This window comes from Spea bombifrons, chromosome 3, assembly GCF_027358695.1.
Source record: "Spea bombifrons isolate aSpeBom1 chromosome 3, aSpeBom1.2.pri, whole genome shotgun sequence".
Lineage (NCBI taxonomy): Eukaryota > Metazoa > Chordata > Amphibia > Anura > Pelobatidae > Spea > Spea bombifrons.
Window position 1 is genome coordinate 33,596,502 of NC_071089.1, and position 23,318 is coordinate 33,619,819.

Here is a 23,318-nt window from a genome sequence, read left to right on the forward strand (position 1 = left end):
AGTGGATGCCTGAGCGATGCGCGGACAACCTTAGCTGCCGGCACTTCCGCCAGTGCTCCGTTATAGAAGCTCCGACGGAAGTGCCGGCAGCGGAGGTTGTCTACATAACCTTCCGGTGCTGCACCATAAAAGCCCCGACAGGGCATATAAGGCATATCAGGGGCACAGTGGCATATAGGGGGTAACAGGCATATCTGTGAGTCAGAGGGGCATATCTGGGGTATAAGGCATATCTGGGGGGCAGAGTGGCTTATCAGGGGGCAGAGTTATATCTGGGGTATAAGGCATAGCAGAGGGTGCTATGGCATACAGGGGAGTAGAAGGCATATCTGGGGGGCAGAGTGGCATATCTGAGGGTATAAGATATATCAGAGGGCACAGTGGCATATAGGGGGGTATAAGGCATATGTGGGGGGCAGAGGGGTAGAGCTAGGGGTATAAGGTATATCTGGGGAGGGCGGAGAGGCATATCTGGGGGTATAAGGCATATCTGGGAGGCAGTGTGGCAAGTCTGGGCTCAGATGTGCATAACTGGGGGGGGCAGGTTGGGAAATAAAAACAAGAAATGCATTTTTCTCAAAGTTTTTAACATCCAGTTATTTAAAATAAATGAAAAATGTACATTTATTTTTTTATCTGATTAATCGAAAAAATAATCCCAACTAATCAATTATGAAAATAATCATTAGTTGCAACCCTAGTTTAGAACATAATACTTATCAACCTGCATCTGCCAACCTCTTCCTAGTTTTAATATCTCAAATCACTTTCAACAAACAGTGCCTGTTCATGGATAAAGAATATGGTGAAATGGGCTACGTGACCATGTGCTCTGCTATGTAAACAAGAAACCTCAAGGGCCATATTTCTTCACCACACAGGGTAAGTGAAAGATCCACCTGTCTGAAATGAACCTCACAGCAGAAAAAGAGCCTGTTCATGCAGAGGAAACCCAGCTCTCAGTTTACAAAATGAAGCATTTCTCCTTTTTTATCTGCAATGATTTATTATATCAATTAAAGCCACGTGTTTATTTGCCGGGACAGTTTCTGTCTGGAGGAGAGATGTCAAATAACTGACTAATTTGGCACAAAAGCTCATTAACAGGGTGCATGACAAGGTGTTCAGCCAAAGACATATTAGTTTACGGCGGCTGACACGAAGCCAAAAAGGACAGTTGATTTTAACACCTTGGACGCGAATATATTTCAACAGCACAACACTTTGCTGTGTCTGCCCCACTCATAAAAGCACACAGCCATGTAAGTCAAATAGGAAAACAAAACAAAGATACCTATTATCTAAGTAAGGCAGGCTCTGTTTGTTGATCTAACCAACCAGATATAGTAAAATGTACCATTCTAACGTACTGCCTAATTAAGAGAAATAATATAGAGAAGATATTTTGAGGAGATTATAATTTGACAATTTTTTTAATAGCCTATAAACTGCTTACACATCGGCATCTGCAGAGTAAATGTGTGCTGTCCTCCAACGGATCTTGCTTAATACCAGCGATGGTTTTAGGAAGGACTGGGCGAGTCCCCAAAACCAGCTAACCAAGACTACTTAAAATTTACTGACAGAAACCAAAGTTTTCCAATATCTTACTAATATCTCAATGATTGCAGCCTGTGGCTAAAATAAATAAAAAATATATAAATAAAAAGCTGGCTGATAAAAGAAAAACCCTATGATGTTCCTAAATTCTACATAGGTATATCCAGCTCTGTACTTTTTCTCATGTGGCTTAAACATAAATCTGTCTCAATTGCTACACTCAAAAAAATACGGTTCTATTTATTGTTATAAGGAAAGATGCAAGACATATTCCGTGTGTGAGGTCCAACTGGAAGATCGTTCTCATTAATTACAAGTGATTAATAGCAAAGTGTCTGAAAATGTATTAGTTGTGTGTTTTGACACAAAATTGCCTCTATTTAACAGTAGTCACTCAAGGTGACTATAAAGGAGTTGGGAACGGGGTTGTTTTTTTTCCAACTGAGTGTGTTCCAGTGACACCGCAGACGAGACAGAGGGGGAATAGATTGCCTGATGTCATGAAAACATCCATGTGGAAAAATACTCAGTCTACATAGGGGAGCTCCATAATTCATTTTAGGTTCTCTATAGATCCATAAAAGGCTTATTCTCTTAAATCTGTGCCAGTAAATCTCAAAACAGCCCTACACATTTGGAACCATTAACACAGCATCCTATCACAGGACTACGCTTGCAATCACTGAGCTGACCCATTTTCCCCCATAAATGTTTGCAAATGCAGACTGCATTGCTAGGTGCTTGATTTTATACACCTGTGGCAATGGGTTTGATTGAACCATCTAAATTCAGTAATCAAGAGCTGTGTCCCAATATTTTGTCCATATATTGTGTGTTACTGGAGGGAAAAAAAACTGGGTTGTGCGCTTCATCCACCTAATGTGCATATAATACATACATGGCACCTTTATATTTAGGTTCACAAAGATGCTCCAAGTAAAACATGAAAAAATAGAGAGAGAGTGATATGTCTAAAACAGCGACAACACTCAAAATACTGTAGGCAATGGCCACTCAACCTGAATAAAGCCGAACACTGCTCATCTGATCCACATTAACTGGAGACCTATACGGTTACTGTGTTACTTACTCCAAACCTTGACACTCAAAAAGATGAAAGAAGAACTGGTATTAAAAAAACAAAGCAGCATCTAATGTCCTCCCGAAGACTAGGTAAAAGGTAAGCCCCCCAGGGAAGTCCTCACATTTGTGTCAGGTTGATAAAGTAAGGGAATTTAAAGGTGCATCGCATAAACCTTAAGCCATCCTGAATCTAAGACAAGACCAAGGGCCGATTAAAGTCTGACCCTCTACATCATGAAGAACGGACAGACTAGATGGGCTGATTTTTTTGCCGTCAAATTCTACGTTCTTATTTGAAGGGGCCTCTCAGCAATCACATGCATTCAAGGAGGGGCATTAAAAATATAAAGGTTAACAGAAAATTAGAACTGCTGTTTAAAATGCATGTAAGTTATTAAGGAAACAAAATCGTTGAAGGAGCACCCATTATCGTCTCCCTCAATTAGCTCAAAATAGGATGTCAGAGAATGATGGGGATGGGCAGAAAACGGATATGACTAAGAAAAGCATGTCGGCATTAGGGAAAGCAGAGCAAGGGATAGAGAGACAGAAAAAAAGTGCAAAACAAAACCCCAAACACCAACATTAGCACTAAACCAGAAACATCAGACATGGTTGGTATGACTTTAGACATGATCTTGTTTGGTCTTTTTTGTGTATTTATTTGGATATGCTCACTAAGAAAAAGCTACTTATTCTATACATCTTTGTAAGTTTGATTATCTGATCTTTTTGTATCAGTAAGATCAATGTCATGATGCTCACAGAACCCAAACTTACACACACTCCCCTAAAGCATTGTATGCTCCCTCTTCAGTAACTCTTCCTTTTAAATTTTGTAATTTTTTGTAGTATTGTTATTATTATGGTATCTCCTCCTTTAACCACACAAAGACCTGCTGTTTCCTGCTCCGCAACATAACGTTACCAAGCAAAGATAACACTTGGAAGGAATCTCAGGATTTCAACATCAGAAACTGTGACTTTTTGAGGAAGTTGAAATAAAAGAAAACCCCCACACAATCTAAACAATTGTAGAAATATACATACATACATTATTAAGTAGTGTGTGGTGTATTAAGTAACTAGGGGTTTGCAGGAGAGTTGAATATTTCAAGCTTCTCCCACATGAGGGGCTGAGCTGGCCCTGCATAATGGAGTAAAACCTTCATCTCACCTGCAAACACCTTGTTTAGTTAATATACCCAAAGCGTCATGAAATATAAACCTTATCTTAACCATTTGAGAGGCAGAGAGTAGGCCAACCAACATCTCTATTTAGAGGCAGGTAGATTTCGAGTGCTACTCAAGCACTTTTTATCTGCCACTAGATCAAACTGAAAGCATATTAAAGTGCTTCTTATAAACCTTTACCTTAAACTATAGGGCATTATAAATGTTTAGACTTGATACAACCTTCTCTAATGTTCTTTCTGTTCCTTCATGGCAAGTTTGCCAAATGAAGGTGATACCGTTACGCATATAGCTGTATTATCCTTACTCTTACTCGGGCTGTCATCTTTACATGCTATTACATGCTTATTTCTGGCAGAGCATCAGTTAAACTACAGAATATGATTTACTGGACCTACACACTACCTATGGGCAGAAGGTATATGGCACAAAGTGGAGTATGAAGATGCTAAGGGCACTGAGAAAAAACAGAAAGATGAGCTGTTGCTGGCATATTGCTCCTTTTAGGTTAGCCAAAATGTTACCAACTGCAAGGCAACTGTTGATGGCAGACTGGTGGTAGACACTGCAGTGAAACTAAGACGTTCTGGAATTAGATATCTAAATTATTGACAACGATCTTATCACCCCCTAGTGCTCTGTTCCCCTAAAATTGCTCTGCTGCACATGATAGCAGAACGCACATCACCCAACATTTGTAAGATGTCTATGCGTATCTCGACAAAGGCACTCAAACACTGATTATATTAGGCAATAATGTCCTTAGTTCAATTAATCTTACTGGCGGAAGAAAATGAGAAGTAGGACTACACAGCACATTGGGTGACTACCTTTACACCTTAACATATATATACAGTCTACGCTACCTTTACGTAAGGCAGACACTGGAAGATGACGCCAGACAGAGAGCAAGGGGGCTGGTGCCCCTAGAGCCAGGTATCAAATCCATTAAGTCAAGCAGAACTAAGTGAGACATGTCCACTTGGTATCTGCACTTTTGATTATTCTTGTGAGTTGTGGGTAGACAGGGGAAGGTAAGTGAGTAGGGCAGATCACTAACCATTGTTTCCATGCCCAGAGATTAAAATAGAAGCAGTATTCCCAGATTATGTTCCCACAGATCATCAAACTTTTCACCAGAATCAGTTTGTATACGTAAACTCCAATATGTGAAAGCCATAGCATGCACTTATTGGCTGTTACTTTTAAGAATATTTCATAAGGTTTGTGCTTATTTGCATCAACTTAAGTTAAGTCTTTAGAAATGTTTCATTTGCTTTTTGACTGCTGGATAATTAACAACTTGCCTTTGTATATTTTACTAGTCACTAGTAGAAAAGGAAAGGTCATGAAGACCCAAGGGGGCCTTAGTGTCCACAGATGGAGACTGAGACAACAGAGGCTCTCTTAGATGACACATTAGCTCTGATGAATGAGAGACTAAGTTCTGTAACTGTACTAGAAGGCACTATGTTGCATTTATTCTAAAATATTTGTTACATTTTATATAAAAAATTAAAATACATTTTTAATTGGGTTCTGAAATGTTTTTTTAAATTAAATATATTACCAATTTAAAATGAACATAAGCAGATCTAAAAATGTCATCCATAATTCTAAAATAGGGTTAGTAGTCATGTAGCGATATGTTTGGATTCTCTTCACCAGTTTTTAGTCTGGTCTGCAAATCTTTTTCTCAGCTATGGGACAACAGTGACATTTAAGAGTACGGGTTTGAATTACTGTTTGTCAAACAGTCATGGTTGTCGAGGAAGAACTTTAATTTAAAGTAAAATGCTTAGAAGATTATCTAAATATCTTAACTTCCTTTGAAAAAAAAATGTTAAAGGAAATAGGTTTTACAAAGATGAGAATTAAACACTTGACATTCAATGATCATTTTGTGTTTTTGCACAATGAGGCTACATAGGTCTAGCTCTCACTGTACCCTGGAGGGTACTATGCCATACAATTCTCTATTTATCACTGGGCATTTGAGGACTGCAACTCAGTGTAGTCTTCCTTCACTGTAGAACAGTGACAATATATGATGGGGTCATTTTCTTAACACAGCTCCCTTTAGATCGACAACAATTCAAACACTAAGCTTATTTTTAAGAGACAGAATGGTCTCCGTTAACAGGACAAGGCTTGTCTTTCGTTTCAATGTATTTCTTTGTCTGGGATATTTTCAGTGTTTACCATTAAGTCTCAGGTTTTTACCCCAATCTCAGAGCCTCCAGGTGAATGGGCATATTCCCAGACTGTCGCTGTCTGCAGCCAACCCCTTTATATATATATTTTATACTGCAAATATTAGCTAGACAATGTATTTTACTACCATTATAGGATTTAAAACTTTACTGTATTTTACACTTCAGCTCCCGAAACATACGCAAAGGAAGTGATTTTAAGAAATGCAGCTATGCTGAAAGCCGCAACAAATGCAATTTAAAGCCATTTCTAAAAGCAAACGAGTTTTCCTTTTCTGGAAAAAAAATAACCATTTTCAGCAACAACAATTCATTTTACCATACAGCTGGCTGGGAAGTCCTACCAGGACACAAGCCTATAAATCAATCCCTTCCCACAGGAATGGGATAAAAGCCTCAACATAAGTGTCTCATTTCATATTTACATCAACATCCAATAATCAACCCATAGTACCTGCTCCAGTTGGATAGCCCTTGAACATTAGTTACTGTAAGTGGAACTCAAAAGGAAAATTGGACCTAAGGAAATGAAGGGAAACAACGTGGTTGAAGGTAGGATATTTTTCTTTTCCCAAAGGGGTAGACCACAAAAATGTAAAGGGACCACACAGCTATCATATGATGGCTGCAGTGCCCTATTAAAGACACAGTATTCAGTTGTAAGCTGGCAGGTCCCTCTTTGAGCCAGTATATCTTTAGATGTGTTCATTTTTTTATATTAACTGTTACTTCCCCCCTTATGGTAGGAGTGCTTCAGAATCTGCTGGTGCTCTGTTAATAAACTGTAATGTCATATACACCATATGACATAAAGTATGTGGACACCTGACCATTACATCCACACTATATGATCTAAAGTTTATGGCCTCGCCTCCTAATTATTGAGTTTAGGTGTTTCAGCTACACCCATTACTAAGAGGTGTATAAAACCAAACACATACGCAGCCATCTCCATACACTGGCTGTAGAACGGGTCACACTGAAGAGGATAGAGACTTTAAAGGTCATAGGATGCCACTTTTGCCACAAGTCAGTTGATGAAATTCCTGCCACCTTTGCGTTGCATTGGCAGCCACCTTGTGGCGTACTGAAACAGAGTGCTGGGATAGGTGCCTTGGCCACATGAAGGTGTAAATCGCAGCACAGTGGGTGTCGGGGGTACCTCTCATCTCACCAACAGGCCAATGATCCCTACTTCCCTTAAAACAGTGATGGGGAAGCTGGAAAATTGGGACTGCCTCACACAAAATGGGACATATAAGAGGTACGCATTAAACTGTTCTAACTGTCTGCTAAATCTAGACTTAGATTTGTTTTTAAATAAATTAGTTGCTTGTTTATTTGTCTGATAGGATTATTTTCCTTTAACACAATACACTTTTAAAAGCTTGTTGACTACCCTTTAATAGAATTATCTATTGAATAAATGAAAACCTTATTTAACAGCTCTAGTAAACATTCCACCCCACCCCACCCCACCCCACCCCCAAAAGAAAATTATATATATATCTAGGACCTGGGCATGCCCCTTTGTAGTCACGAATGAAAATATAAGTTGGTCTTCCCCAAATGCCCTGAATCCCTTTAATTTTGTTTTCGCAGAAACGAACATATGGAAAATACATAGCAACAATACACATCTGTTCAATGCCTTCCCTTCAGGCATCTCGCACAAAAGAAAGGACATTTTGTGGTTGGGTTTATTTTGGAGAAGGGCTTTTAGAATCAAGCACCAAGATAATGAAGGATATATTATATCGTGTCAGAAACAAATGTGATCATATTTACACAAGACACTAAGATGAAAATGATTTTGAGTGGAAATTGTTTGTGAAAAATTAGGGCACAAAAAAGGAATTAAGATGATGAAAGATCACAGAACGTTTAACAAACCCACAGAAACGGTAACGATGTGTCAAACATCACTTGTGGGTAGGGAAATTTGGAGGGGGGGAATTAAATAAATAAAAAATTACGTAATCTGACTGAGAAAGTGCTATATCCTATCTCAAAGGATGACAGACAAGGCTTTAAACAAGTAGCAGATGTTTTATCTCGATAAGAGAAAAAAAAAACGTTAGGTTCACTAAAATTACAGACAGGACTGTGAGCATTCAACAAGAAGTTGAATCATGAGCTTTATTAACCAGATATTATAATAAGAAAAGCAAACTAACTATCTTGCACAGGGGGATAACATGCATATTATATTTTTGCATCCACACAAATTGTACATTAAAAAAGCAGGCTTTTTTTATGTTTAATGTGTGACACCTTCCAGATGGCTGCCTAAGCATTAAAAATAAACCATATATTAAAATGGACACTCCAGTGTCCCAAGGGCCTCCTAAACAATCAACATATGTGAAAGTACTTTGTAAGTACTTTCATACGCATTGTCTAAAGTTTTACGGAAAAGTGTACCTACCAAGCTGTGTTCCGATATTTCATGGCACTAGTTGGCTCCCAAGTCTGGGGCAATCGCTGAGCCAACACTGGAGCTGACTACCAGTATGTCACGTGCCAGGAGATGTGTTCAGCCAAACAACTCCTGCATGGAAAATAACTGTGGGTGTTTTTTTTAGATTACCAAAAAGTATTTTAGTCCATGGAACAGAGCAAAAAAGACCACTGATCAGGATCATGAGCATGCATGTTCTTTGCGAGAGACGGTGTTGCCATAAGATAGACTAGGTGGGCCTGGGTCCCCAATGGCCTTTTTTAAGGGGTTTATGGGAGAGGAAAGCAAAGATGCTATGACCTAATGATAATCAGGTTCTCTAGATCAGTCTTTTTTGTTACGGGAACGTACTGTTAAATTAAGTTTGAGAATTAGGTGCCATCAGATGACCTTTATAGTCTTACTCTGCTCAAACATATTAAAGCTCTCCTGGGGAAAACCTCAGAAAACCACGCTACAGATTACTTAGTACCTAGAGTCTATACCATATAACTCAATTTGTCATACGCAGAGTTTGCAACCATGTACTCATCTTTCTTAGGAACACCTACTGTACATTCAGGTTGAGTAGTCCAGGAACTTCCCATGATAAAATATAGCAATAACTAATTACACAATTTGTTGCTATCAACAGCTAAACAGATTCTAACATTCGTCCCATTGAGAACCAATGGTTGCATTTACATTTTAAGTATCTCATAAAACTAAAAAGCAGTGTTATGTATTGGGTACGATGGGCAAGTTTATAATTAACGGTTTCCTCCAATTTGTATGTGAGTAGATCAAACAATTTATTAGGCAGGGCTCCATAAAACGTTTGTTACATTTGTTAATGCATTATTAGAGCATAAGAACTGCTTTAAAAAATACTTCTCAAAAAATATCTAAAGCAGGGGGGCAACAGCTAAAGCTCCAGATCTTTTGAAACTACATATCCCGTAATGCTCTGCGAACCATTGCTTTGCTGACCATTGTGACCAAGAGAATCCTTGGAGTTTGCTCTAAAATTCTCTCTCTTTTTCTTCTGTGTACACAGGTATACTGTCCCCGTATAGACACATAGAAAGTGACGGCAGATAAGAATCATTCGGCACATATAGTCTGCCCAAACTCTGAATACTTTCTTTAGTCCCTGGCATTATCGTATTTCTAACTTAGCTTTATGCCTATCCCATGCGTGTTTAAACGCCTTCACTGTATTAACCACTTCTGATGGAAGGCTACACCATTCCATTAATGTCCCCACTACTGATGTAAGAGACACTGTGTACAACCTACCACTTAAAACCTCTACAGCAAGTTAATATTTTCAAACTGCATTGTTTAAAGTCACTTTCCCCTTTTGTGGACAGCCTTGGGTACAGATAAACGTATGGCCAACGAAGCTGATGGGCTTTACAATGCATCTCATAACAGTAGTGTTTTTTTTACAAAGCACTTTGTTCTATAAAACTGTGTTATTGCACCATCATATGCAACAGCTCTGTACAATTAAATAACGTATAATGGATTTCAAACCACGGAATGTATTGGTCTTTCCAGATATATTTCATTGTGTCACCAAATTAGTCATTTCTGGCCCATTTGCTCACTAATATAGTCTGAACATACACCCTGTCCCTAATGATTCATTTTATTGGGATTACTTGGGGTGGATCTGCATATTTAGGCCACACCAAGCTAGAGGACACTGACCTCATTAGTGTTCACAAAAGAAAAGAAAAATATTTTAGCATCAGATATGATGTAGGAGATATGAGGGCCCTACCCAAAACTAGTGCACACAGATTCGTTTTGACTGGGTACAATTAAGAGAGACTTTTGGATTACTCATCCCATTAACTAAAGACATAGCATAAAACTGTACTCAGGGCTGCTGCTGATTTTGCAGTCAATGCATATGATTAATGCCAAGTGGGCCCCCTAAAAGCCTAGGAGCTGGGGGGGCAAAGAAAAGGGGTAAGTGCATACGGGGAATTCTGCAGAATCCCTCCACGCACTTCTAAGGGCGACAACATGAAAATTTAAAGGGACAGCCCCAGCCAACATATGCAAGTTAATGGATAGGATAGCTGTAGTGATGATAGTGGCCATGGAGGAGGCACTGCCGTAGGCCTGACCCAGGATAAAAGGTAAATACTGGCTGTAAGGCAAGCCAACCCTGGTGAGCATCTCTGCAAGAAGAACCAAGCTGTCCCTGTATAATGCATAGTTAATGCACGGAAATGATCGATTTAACTAAGCATTAAGCACACCTGGCCGGTCCATCCTGTAGGAGAAAAGTATTGCATAGGGAATATGAGAAGTTGAAATGTAAACAAGGATCTGGATAAGGTATGAATATGTTTATGCTTCAAAGAAAGCAGACAAGCAAAACTGGATGGAAACCACCTTTTTGTTTCTCAAACACATGTTAGATTATTAAAAAGGTTACAATCTGGCAATGCAGATGTATTTAGGAGCCCCATGACAAGGTAGCTAGCTGCCAAAATTCTGTGTGAAATGCAAATGCTTTATTACACCACATCCAGTGGATTTGAATAGGTCCATGGTAAGACCCATACTTCTGCAATCTCCACTAACCCAGTTACTCTTTGTTCTACAGAACCCCTGCTACTCTACTTTGAATCCTATTTCTAAAAAAGGCTTGTTTATTTATCATGGACAGTTTATGCAAACAGTACTTTGATATGGTAATGATGGAACAAAACAGCGGCATCTATGGTGCTGCAAAGCACATCACAAAATTAGAAATGAAAAGTAGTAACCAAGAAAGAGTACATTGTTTCAAAAATGAACCGGTATGCTTTCGAGTACTGCATTTTGAATGATAGACACACTAGTGAAGACAGTATGTCACTCAAATATCGGAACACCATTGATTTGCTATAATATTACTGTTTAAACCCAGATTTGCCTCCTCAATGGTTTTTAATGAGCTAAATGAGCAGCGTTTCACTTACAAACACCACTGATATCGTTTTCTTTCAAGCACTTCTGGGTGTACTATGCATGCACCCAATTCTTACTCCAACAGTGACAACAGAACACTAGCTATGGGTGATGACACAGGGTCTGGGACCGATATTAATAAAAGAATAACAAAAAAAAAAAGGTATAAATACTCATCTTATAGAGCGGTGCAAATCTGTTACAAACGTTGTCAAGATACACCTGGTAATTATTATATCAATGATTAAACTGAACTTACATTGATTTTTATCAGTGATGATCGCAGTCATTGATACTGTTGTTGCACTATGCTGACATGTACATCAAGGGAAATAGCTAACTATTTACTTAAGTGCAGAAAGATATACTCCACATATGGAAGTCTGATGCCTTTTGTACTTACTTAAAGTATTCTTCTGAAACCATGTGGATATCTCAGAGGTTGTAAGTAACACAATACATTATTCCGACAACCAAAAGCAATATCTATAAGAATTTCACCTAAATAGAGTATTCCACATTAACAGGGGAACTTTTCAAAGGCAGTGTATACTGATGGTTCAATAAAACATCTGAATGAGGAAAAGAAGTTGTGTGTTTTTTAACTAACAGTATACGAAGAGAAATACAGGACCTGCAAAAAGGGAAATGGAGACATGCCAAACAATTCTATCTAGAGGTACTTCAATAGAAATTAGTAATACAGGACATGCACAAAACAAGCTAAGGAACATAGAAAGGAGGTCACAAGTTACACCCAAGCAGCCATGTTACCAAATACCTTTGTAAAAATAAAATATTAAAAAGCGGTATGTTGACATTCATGGTAAACAGATGGTACATCGGCATTCTGAAAACATGAATATGGGTAACATTCGGGTAAAATGAGATGCAGGGACTACAGGTATAATTAAATTTCAAACCCACAATGCCTTGACACGAGAAAGACCTTTCAGACTCTCAGAGAATTGGATAGCAGCGCACATTGGATATGGATTGGGTTATGGGTGTGTATGTTATATGTTATATCAGACCTGGGCAAAGCACGGCCCGCGGGCCACATCCGGCCCGCTGAATAGCTCGGACCGGCCCGCAAAGAGTGTCCTGGTGACTCACCAATGAGTCCGGTGTCCCCCCCCGCCCCGGTCACTTACCTTAAACTCCTGTGTTGGAAGCGTTTGTCTCGGGTGCCGGCGCTTTACGCTGGGCGCCGGCATATGACGTCAGACGCCGGCGATCAGCAGTGAAGCGCCGGCACCCGAGACAAACGCCTCACGCTTCCAACACAGGAGTTTAAGGTAAGTGACCGGGGCGGGGGGGGGAGATCCTGAGAAGGGGGGGTTAGGGAGTTAGAGGGGAGATACTGAGAAGGGGGGGTTAGGGAGTTAGAGGGGAGATACTGAGAAGGGGGGTTAGGGAGGGAGGTCTTACTGTGTGTGTGTGTCTTACTGTGTTTGTGTGTGTGTGTCTTACTGTGTGTGTGTGTATCTTACTGTGTCTGTGTGTGTCTCACTGTGTCTGTGTGTGTCTTACTGTGTCTGTGTGTGTCTGTGTCTGTGTGTGTCTCACTGTGTCTGTGTGTGTCTTACTGTGTCTCACTGTGTCTGTGTGTCTTACTGTGTCTGTGTGTGTCTTACTGTGTCTGTGTGTGTCTCACTGTGTCTGTGTGTATCTTACTGTGTCTGTGTGTGTCTCACTGTGTCTGTGTGTGTCTTACTGTGTCTGTGTGTGTCTCACTGTGTCTGTGTGTGTCTTACTGTGTCTGTGTGTGTCTTACTGTGTCTGTGTGTGTCTTACTGCGTGTGTCTTACTGTGTTCATAGCTTATTCAGTTATTGTAATAAATATTTTAGCCCATTTTTTAGCTCAAAATATTTTTTCCTTTTTTTTCTCCTCTAAAATCTAGGTGCGTCTTATCAGCAGGTGCGTCTTATAGAGCGAAAAATACGGTATGCACTCCGAAGCCTTGTTCATTTTGTTCACTTCTGTGCTGTGCTAATAGTTATTCAGGCCTTACTTATTCAAGCACCTCTACCAATGACGTAGGCTTGAATAACTTTATTAAACAGCACATAAGTTAACAAAATGGACAAGGCTTCGGAGTTTGTAGTTTGTAGAGGTCTGGCCCTCTAAAACCATTCCAATTTCTCATGTGGCCCCGTGGGAAAATTAATTGCCCACCCCTGTGTTATATGTTATGCCACTTTATTAGGTACACCTGTTCAACTGCTTGTTTACACAAATAGCTAATCAGCCAATCACATGGCAGCAACTCAATGCATTAAGGCATGTAGATGTGGTCAAGACAACTTGCTGAAGTTCAAACCGAGCATAAGAATGGGGAAGAAAGTGGATTTAAGTGACTTTGAACGTGGCATGAATGTTGGTCCCAGACGGGCTGGTCCGAGTATTTCATAAACTGCTGATCTACTGGGATTTTCACATACAACCATCTCTACGGTTTACAAAGAATGGTCAAGAAAAACAAACAGTAAGCGGCAGCTGTGCGGACGAAAATGCCTTGTTGATGTCATTGGTCAGAGGAGAATGGGCAGACTGGTTCAAGATGACAGACAGGCAACAGTAACTCAAATAACCACTCGTTGCAACCAAGGTATGCAAAATACCATCTCTGAACGCACAACACATCGAACCTTGAAGCACATGGGCTACAGCAGCAGAAAACCACCGGGAGCCACTCCTGTCAGCTAAGAACAGGAAACCGAAGCTACAATTCGCAACAAGCTCACCAAAATCGGACCATGGAAGACTGGAAGAATGTTGCTTGGTCTTATGAGTCTCGATTCCAGATGAGACATTCAGAAGGCATGAAAGCATGGATCCATTCTGCCTTGTATCAACGGTTCAGGTGGTGGTGGTGTAATGGTGTGGGGGACATTTCCTTGGCAGAGTTTGGGCCCCTTAGTACCAATTGAGCATCATTTAAATGCGACAGCCTACCTGAGTATTGTTGCTGACCATTTCCATCCCTTCATGACCACAGTGTACCCATCTTCTGATGGCTACTTCTAGCAGGATAATGCACACAAAGCTCACATCATCTCCAACTGGTTTCTTGAACATGATAATGAGTTCCCTCTAATCCAAAAGGCTCCACAGTCACCAGATCTCAATCAAATAGAGCACCTTTGAGATGTGGTGGAAGGGAGATTTGCATTGTGGATGTGGAGCCAACAAATCTGTAGCAACTGTGGGATGACATTATGTCCAAAAGGGACCAAAAACTCTGAGGAATGTTTCCAGCCCCTTGTAGAAAGTATGCCACAAAGAATGAAGGCAGTTCTGAAGGCAAAAGGGGGTCCAACCAGGTACTAGCAATGTGTACCTAATAAAGTGACCAGTGAGTGTATACCATTCAATGTAACCAGTGTATGCACATGGATTAAACAACTGGTTATCAGGAGATTTTATTTTTCTCTTGTGGCTCAGTGGTCACAGCTACGACCTTGCTGGCATCAACTACGTACAGCTGCTGAATAAGATGACACAATCCCGCAACGAGACTACTAGACCTGGAAGGTTCAGTTTTTAAACACTGGTCTGAACTACACATGCTTAGAAATAGTCAGGATTTCATGGAAGGAGATACTTAAAACACTAAATATAGCTAATTGAAACATCTACATTAGAGTCCCGTCTAGAGTTTAGTACTTACGCCATTATACACTAAATCTGTTAAATCAACAAACTCATTGATTTTTGTGGTTTTGTAGCAGCCTGTTTTCCTTCTCAAAAACACCTGACTGGCAGGTTTGTTTCTAATAAAAATTGAATTTTCAGTAATTACTTTCCCTTTTCACACATAAGTTTACAAACGTAACCACCACACTGTGTTTTCCGTGTTGTTAGAGGCAATTAGGATTTGTTCTCAAGGCAGGCAGTTCAACTAGCTGTCAAAAAATAAAACAAAAGTCAACAAAACCTTCTAAATGAGTAACGAAAGACAATGCAATGTGTATCCAGATGGTTATTGTTAAAGGAACTTTTCATTTCAGGGCAAAGTATGTACTTCATTTAGCTATTGATGTTCTGACAGGACAAGTGCCTTTCGGCACGTCACTTTCTACAAAGCTTTTCAACAGCCACCAAACAAAGATGGAACAGGGAGAAAAAAAAAAGCGGTGAGCAAATGGTGAAAGAACAAGGTCATTATGACCATGATGTACTGGATAATCCTGATTATAACTGAACCATGTGGTTATCTGGAACGTGCTAATTGAAGTGTGGACTACATCTCAATCAGCACTTTTTAAAACACATCTAATAGTAAAAGTGACATATGGGAGAAAAAAACACAGAAAATAAAATGCCAACATACATTGCAAATTGTTCACCAAGTGGGCACAACTATAAATTCTCAATACCAGAATCAGATTTCACATTTGACTGAAAGGATTTTGTAACATATTGCAAAAATCTTTAATACTTGGGGAGGGGTAGGATATTATACACACCATAGTTAGCAAAAAATTGAATGTCCAAGGCCAAGATATCGGCAAAATTGTGACATCATTTAGGACTATGAATTAGAGAACAGGCGAAATCTGTAGTGCCAGAAATAATCTATTTCAGTAACTCCCCAAGCGGTAACAGTAACACCAATGCATGGCAGTGCTTATGAAGTAGGGCCCTGCAAAAATGTAATTTGTCAAATCGAATCGCTACTGCTTATTTTAGTCTACATCAAAACGTCTTTAACGATTTGAAAAGTTCAATTCTCATAGACCGTTGCCTCGCACTATTGATCAGTCCCTCCACGTGCAGTAAATGCATGGAGAAGCACTAGATACCAATAACAAAAATTATGGTGTTTTTGGTATCTTGTGCTTCTCCAAGCCTCAAGTATTAAGCCAATATCACAACCTCATGCTGACGAGTCCCATTAAGGACGAAACAGCTGTCCATCAGTGGTGATCTGGCTATTGGACCTCTTTCCCAAGTTCTGTCTAAAGGCTGTGGTACAGCGCACATTTGCTCTCAAGGGATCCATGTACAAAGTGGATATAGAGGTGGATTGTGATCATTGTTGACCTCATTTGCATGTGCTTACCCAGAATCACCTGTGATTGTGGCAGCAGCACAAGATTACTGAGGGAAAAAGCCTTCTGGTAACAGTAACACGAATATCAATATTTCATATGTGAGAGTCAATAGTATACACCAAGTTAAACACACAGGAGTACTGTATGAAAACGATACATAGAAATTAAAAATCATACCTGGGAACTGCTCAGGTTTGACTCCAGGTCTCCAGGTAAAGATCTGCTTCCTGGATTTCAAGTTGGTTTCTCCTTTCCCTGGTCAAGGGAGCGGTGTTTGACCACACCACCGCCCACATTCTACTACAATAAAGGCTGTCTTGGCCTTTACTTGCCCCTAGTTTAATAACTATGATCCTAATAGGAATAGCTCAGACCAAATGGTGTTTTATCATTAAACTATGATCCTTTTGTAGTGGGTTATGCAGAACTGTGATTACTGTAGCGAAAGTTTTAGAATGAAAGTTTTAGAATGCTTTCTTTTGAGGTGAGAAAACCAATGCAATGGTTTGTTCTGTTGTTATGAAACATTAGTATGTTAGAATTTATGTCAGAATTATATCCTGCCAACAGGGTAAACAATACAGCGTTACAGCGGCACATAATCACAAATAAATCAGAAGGGGAGCTTCAGAGTTTACCGCCTATTTCCATGAAATAAACGCCACTAGATACGTCTTACGTGTTTTCTACCCCAGGCAGTAAAGGTGAAATTGCTATTTGTGAAGTTCTCTGTACATGAAGATACTTAGTGCCCTACACAGGGCCAAGTTTCACCGTAACCACTTTTCCTTGTGCCAAAAAACATCTGGGAGCCAGTATTCACCTTCAAAGCAGAGGCTTTAAAAGATCTGGCACATTTATTTTAGAGAGACATATGCTGTGCACGTACTGGGAGCTGACATTGATTTCTCTAGTTAGATTTCATACGGAATTACAAACAACCTATTTCGCAAAATCATCATGGCTAGCAGAGTGAATAGATCAACCATAGAAATACATTTTGTTTCAGGTTGTAATCCACTTTGAACCAGACAGTTGTTATATGTGTTCATCTAAACTGTTACATATAAAGCACATTAGACATACATAAGCATGCAAAGAGCTTACTTACAGTTTCTAACTGATCCATAAGCTTAGACAAGAATTTGCGGCACTCCGGGGACTTGCTATCAATCTTCATACCAGTCTGCATGGCATATAAACGGCCTGCATATTTGAAGAAATGATACATATGAGTGTAAATACCAGATCATTACTCAAGAGAGAAAATCTACTTATTACAAAAATATTTTTTTAAAAAAAATTTCTGGTACTTTATTAATTAAAGTAGAACATTTTTTTTTTACCACAAAATACAATGCTGCATACACATTGGGGAAATCTTGGTGTGATTTCATTTTGCTCAAATAAACTTAATTAGTCTGCAGACCTGGAGGCTGCCATTGTTTTCAGTCATGTGATATTTAGGGTGACTTTACCTGCTGAAACACTACAGTTGATTAGTTGTTTATGGCAGTGGTTATGAAGTAGCTACTGCTGATTTTAGTCTACATCAAAAGTTCAGGTCTCACAGGCCGCTGCCTCCCTCTATCGATCAGTCCCTCTACGCACAGTAAATCCATGGAGAGACTGAATGGAGAAGCATAAGATACCAATAACAAAAATGATGGTGTTTTTGGTCTCTTGTGCTTCTCCAAGTCTGAAGTATTAAGCCAGTATCACAACCTCATGCTGTTGGGTCCCATTTAGGGTGGAACGGTTGTCCATCAGTGGTGATCTCTTTCCCAAGTTCTGTCTAAAGGCTGTCCATGTATAAAGCGGATATAGAGGTGTAAAGTGATCATTGCTGACCTTATTTGCATGTGCCTACCCAGAAACCCTTGTGGTTGTGGCAGCACCACAAGATTTGAGGGAAAAAACAAGCCTACTGGCTTGTCTGGTGAATATAGATTAGTGCTTAATAATGCTTCTGCTATCCCCTTAATTTTAAGTGGAAGATTTTTCCATCACCTTTTTTTTACCCACCATAACTTTTGTTATTGGTATCTTGTGTATATATGTTTAAGAGTGTAAAATAATGCATTCAATTTTTCTATTGGTATGATTCTTATTCAAATTTTTGGTCAAGATTCAATTCAACCACAAAAATGTAAAAAATTGCAGGGCCCTATAATGAAATCCTCTATAGGCTTTCATCAGTCAAAGACTGATCCACTGTTCTGTGTACCTAGCAGCAGATCAAGCTCAGGTGTATATATAATATATACATAGACTGCTCTAAGATGACAGTACTAAAACCTGTACAAATGATTAATATGTAGCTGCCTGAAAACATCATGCAAAAAGTAGAACTGTTTAAAAAAGGAAACCGCAAAATACTTCTTTATTGATAAGACGCGGTAGAATTGCCATAAAGACTGAATACTATAGGAATCAACTTGTTTAATTTTAATTGGTCAATTACGATATATTTACTATTTATTTGGTAATCAATCTCTTGGTATAAGCATCAATTTTAATCAAATTTATGGCTCAAAAAACTAATATATAGCCAACACGGAGAACTTTATCAAACAAAACGCATCCAGGTATAATGATGTGTCCTATAATTGGAAAAGACCAATATAAGGGCCAGATCTGTAAAATATATTTATTATTGGCTATTATAATCATAATATTGTTAAATTGGTTACTTGTTTTTTTATGTGTTTGTTTTTTAAATCCCTATAACAGATTTTTATGGGGATATTATCATACTCTATTTAATAAATAAAAAAAGTGGTTCCAGTTCTATATTACTATAGTAAAATGGCCTAATTCTGGCTTCTTCTTTTCTGCATCTCTATAAATTTGTAGTGTAGTAAAAGAGCAATTTCAAGAATGGACCAGGAAATTGTGAATTAACATTCTATGCTCCATAAATTAGTACTGTGACCGGTATTCTGAAAGCTGGCGTCTTAAGGCAGACAAGTCTCACAATTTAAGGAAGAATGACATCTCAGATGGTTCTTGGAAAGTTAATGCATACAATCAGACTAAGAAATTATTGTTTCCAAGTGACCAATCTTAATCTCCCTTTTATGAAAATTATGAAAATTCTTGTGCGTGATAGAGATACTAATAACTCATCTCCAGTATATGAGAAACAGTAGGTTTCACATGCAAGCATCCAGTATGTTTTTTTCCCTTGTGTGCAGGAGGATATAGTTCTCAAGCGATTATAATATGTCCTATTTCAAAACTTTAGTAGTTATCAGATTTCCTCTATATGCTATTACAGTAAACAGACTGGTGGGTGTAGAAAGAAAAACGCATAACAAATATATCCAGTTACACACATCTTAAGAGGGGAATACCTCCCAACAGTTCAGACTTTTGTGGGACTGTCCTGGGTAGTTGCCTGTCTGTACAGTCTTTTGCAGACAGGAAGGATCAAATGAGCCAGTTAAGGAGCTCCTCTGATCCCCCTTGACTGGCCAAGGGAGTTGTAAGATCAATGGAGGTCTGTGTTGTTGCAGAAAAGACCCCCACTGAAGCTCCCACAAGACCATCTATCAATGCTCTATAGCTAAGCAAGGTGGCCTCTTCTGTAGGGCAGGTGGTCATGCCTCGACTATGCCCACTTTTGGTGCTAGTCAAATGAAGCCTCTTGCCTCACTCGCAACATGTCTCCCGATCTGGACAAATGAAATGTTGGGGGATATGGTTGGGTGCTACATCCTTAAGAGGACTAACTAGTCCATTAATAGGACATCACGCCTCCTTGGTGGTGCTTAACTATTAGTCATCATCTGAGCATATAGGTGACTATTCAGTAAACTCTTAATTACCACAGTAAGTTTAGGTCTACATTACCCAAAAATTACCCTTTTTGATATAGCTTATTAAAACCCATTTAAGGAAATCTATTCACTGAATTAATATTATCTACATATACCGTCTCACATTATATGAGAAAGCATCATTGCTTGGCATTATATATAACTATTAAATAGGCAGCGATATCAGCAGTGCATCTGAGTCCAGCCTGGGTGAGAAAGCACAAATGTTTCTGTTGGCCTTGCCATATATATATGATCTACGGTATATTTAAAGTAATGCTACCACACGCCTAACCAAATCCACAACGCAACTCAACACCACAATGTCTCAACAGAAGTCCCAACAAACTGAAATATCTAAAAAAAATACCAAAAGTACTCTACACTTTAATACTCTGTGCTTCTTTGTTCCATCGTACAAGAGTACTGGTGATGTTTCATCTGTCATTGAAAAATTTCAAGCTATCAATTTATAGGCGGTACATTTCCCCTATACATTGTGCTAGCCAATTGCTCATCAAATGTGTAAGTGAAAATGTATTTAAAATGTTTACTTACTTTTGGTGCAAGCTAACTTGTTAGGAAGCGTATATGTGAAATGTTATTTAAATGCCTCCCTCTCCCATTATACATGTGGGCATGAAGCAGGCATAGAGATATAAAAACGATAAATAAGGTGCCCACCCACAATTTTCTCTTCCATCTAACAGAATGCTTTGTGCACGGATACATGTACAGCATTCTAAAGTAAAGCAGAAGACAGTCTGGGTGAGCGGATGTGGCACTCTGGCAGCCATATTGAAAAAAAACATTAATTGTCACCAGTGACATACCCAAGGTGGACTGTCATCCATATATTTATATATATAACTCTACTGAGTTTCCTCACTGGGGCAGTCAGGAGGGGGCACACAGGCTCACTGAAATACTAGTGTATACTAGTATGTAGCCATGCATTTACAAAGCAGAGTGTTAATAACATGAACATGTATTTGCTGCACTACAAAATAAAAGAAAGGAGCATATACATATTAATGTGCTCTTTTAGTCATGGAAGACTTCATTACAGAAACACGACTTTTTCCACCTAACGGCTCTTCTTTGATGGCTAAGCTTTAATGTTGACGGTGCCAAACAATGTTGTTACAGGAGAAAGAAAACATACTTGTTTAGCCTTGCATCAGAAAAGTTTACATGATGAATGTGACCATGCAGACTAAAATACATACCAAGTGGATCATTTGGGACAGAGCACAAAAAATGGATAAACAATGTACAACAGAATAAAAATGGGTTCACTCGTTTCCTCTCCAGGAATTAATCATATCAACTCCAGATTTAGTTAAAATTTATACAGATTATTTACCCTCTCTTAAATGTTGTCTTGTTAAATGGGAACTATCGTCATCATAATGCTTTGCCATAACAAAATTAATTAAAACAAACCATATGTAGTTGAATTGTCAATCTTTTGGAGCTATATTGTTTAAAAGTTTACATCACAATACCTCACATATGCGTGTTAATGTTACACAACTAGTATATACACGCAGTTTGCTGTCCTGTAGAGTGGGAGTTACCTTCCCCCAGTACCCTTACAAAGACTGCATGAAGAAATCAAAAACAACCAACCACTTAACAATATGGCAGAGATAATCTAATAATTGATGCTAGGAGATGCTATACAGCAAAGATCAGACTTCTTTATTTTATCATTATATGGTTGATTAGTTAAAGTATTTATGCATTTATGCATTTGTAACCCTATTACTAGTTAACCCTATGATTAGTTAACCCTATTTACATCCACTTTTTGTTTTGTCATCAGTTCTGATGGATAAACAGAACTGATGACAAAACAAAAAGTGGATGTAAATAGGGTTAACTAATCATGTTGCATCAAGACAAAAATAGACGTTAAGAACAATTATTTATAGAATTATGTTTTTCTATGTCAGCTATTTTAGTCAGCCTAAAACCTTCAATAAGGACCAGGGAACCTGATTTACTTTCAGGCACAATATAAATATTAACTGAGCTATATGTATTGCCTTATGATTTCAGATCACAAGGTCGAACTAGCATACAATAACACAAGCTGTACCACTTTCTCCAAAAATCTAGATAAAAGGTAAGTAATTAAAACTGCATTGCATAGCAACCATTTGTAAACCCACATATACAAGCAATGAATACCTTGCATGTACACCCTGGAGGACTGTTTAAAAATAAAATACTTAACCATTACTCAGGTTATTCTGATAATCAAAATCAAAGCTAAATGTAGCAAAGGGTAGACAAACCTGTCTTGGTCCAGTAAACAATTTTCCGTTTTAAAAAAGGTACTTTGGCACTGTTTGTACAAAGAAACACTTCCTATTTTATATTAAAATGGCTTCAAGTTGCGCATTTTTTCTTCCTATCCATTTTCCTAACCAGGGTAGTAGCATATAATGGAATATTAATAGAGCAAAGTCTTTGCAGCTTTTGTCCCAAAATAATAGGAATACATTTTAAGAATGAAGCCCATTTCTGACCAGACTTCTCCGCACAGTAGATAGGTGAGAGTCCCACTCGTTTCCGGCACTGGCGAGTTAATGACTCTGCTGGACATCTTCCGATTATTTAGGGAAGTAAGCATGATGTGTGTTTCATTTGCTGCACAGCGTTTCACTGGCTGACCACTGTGTCTACAGTCCATAACATTGCCCATTTCTTTGTGCTTCTTCTAAATAACTTGGATAGAACATCTGGAAACCCCTGTCCACCATGAAATCGCTGCCTGGGAGAGACCTTGCTGAAGCGGTATAAATACCTTGTATCTAGTTACTGTGCTCTGTCTTGCCATGCCTTATGACTTTTGACATTAAACTGTTTTCAGCAAACTCACCTTGTTAAGTTTGACTGTTCGTCACCCAGTTTTATTCCTTCTACAAAGATGTTTCTGTTTAATGATTGTGTTTCAGCCTACA

The 23,318-nt window shown here is 38.8% G+C and overlaps 1 protein-coding gene across 2 annotated transcripts in view; it reads right to left on the reverse strand.

The window, feature by feature from the left end:
- Window positions 1-23,318, reverse strand: part of VTA1 (vesicle trafficking 1) — a 93,952-nt gene that overhangs the window by 45,904 nt on the left and 24,730 nt on the right. For both annotated transcript variants that reach the window (XM_053461058.1, XM_053461057.1), the window contains exon 2: window positions 17,637-17,731. In XM_053461058.1, coding sequence (XP_053317033.1) covers window positions 17,637-17,731 — 95 coding nt within the window. The remainder of the gene's footprint in view (window positions 1-17,636; window positions 17,732-23,318) is intronic.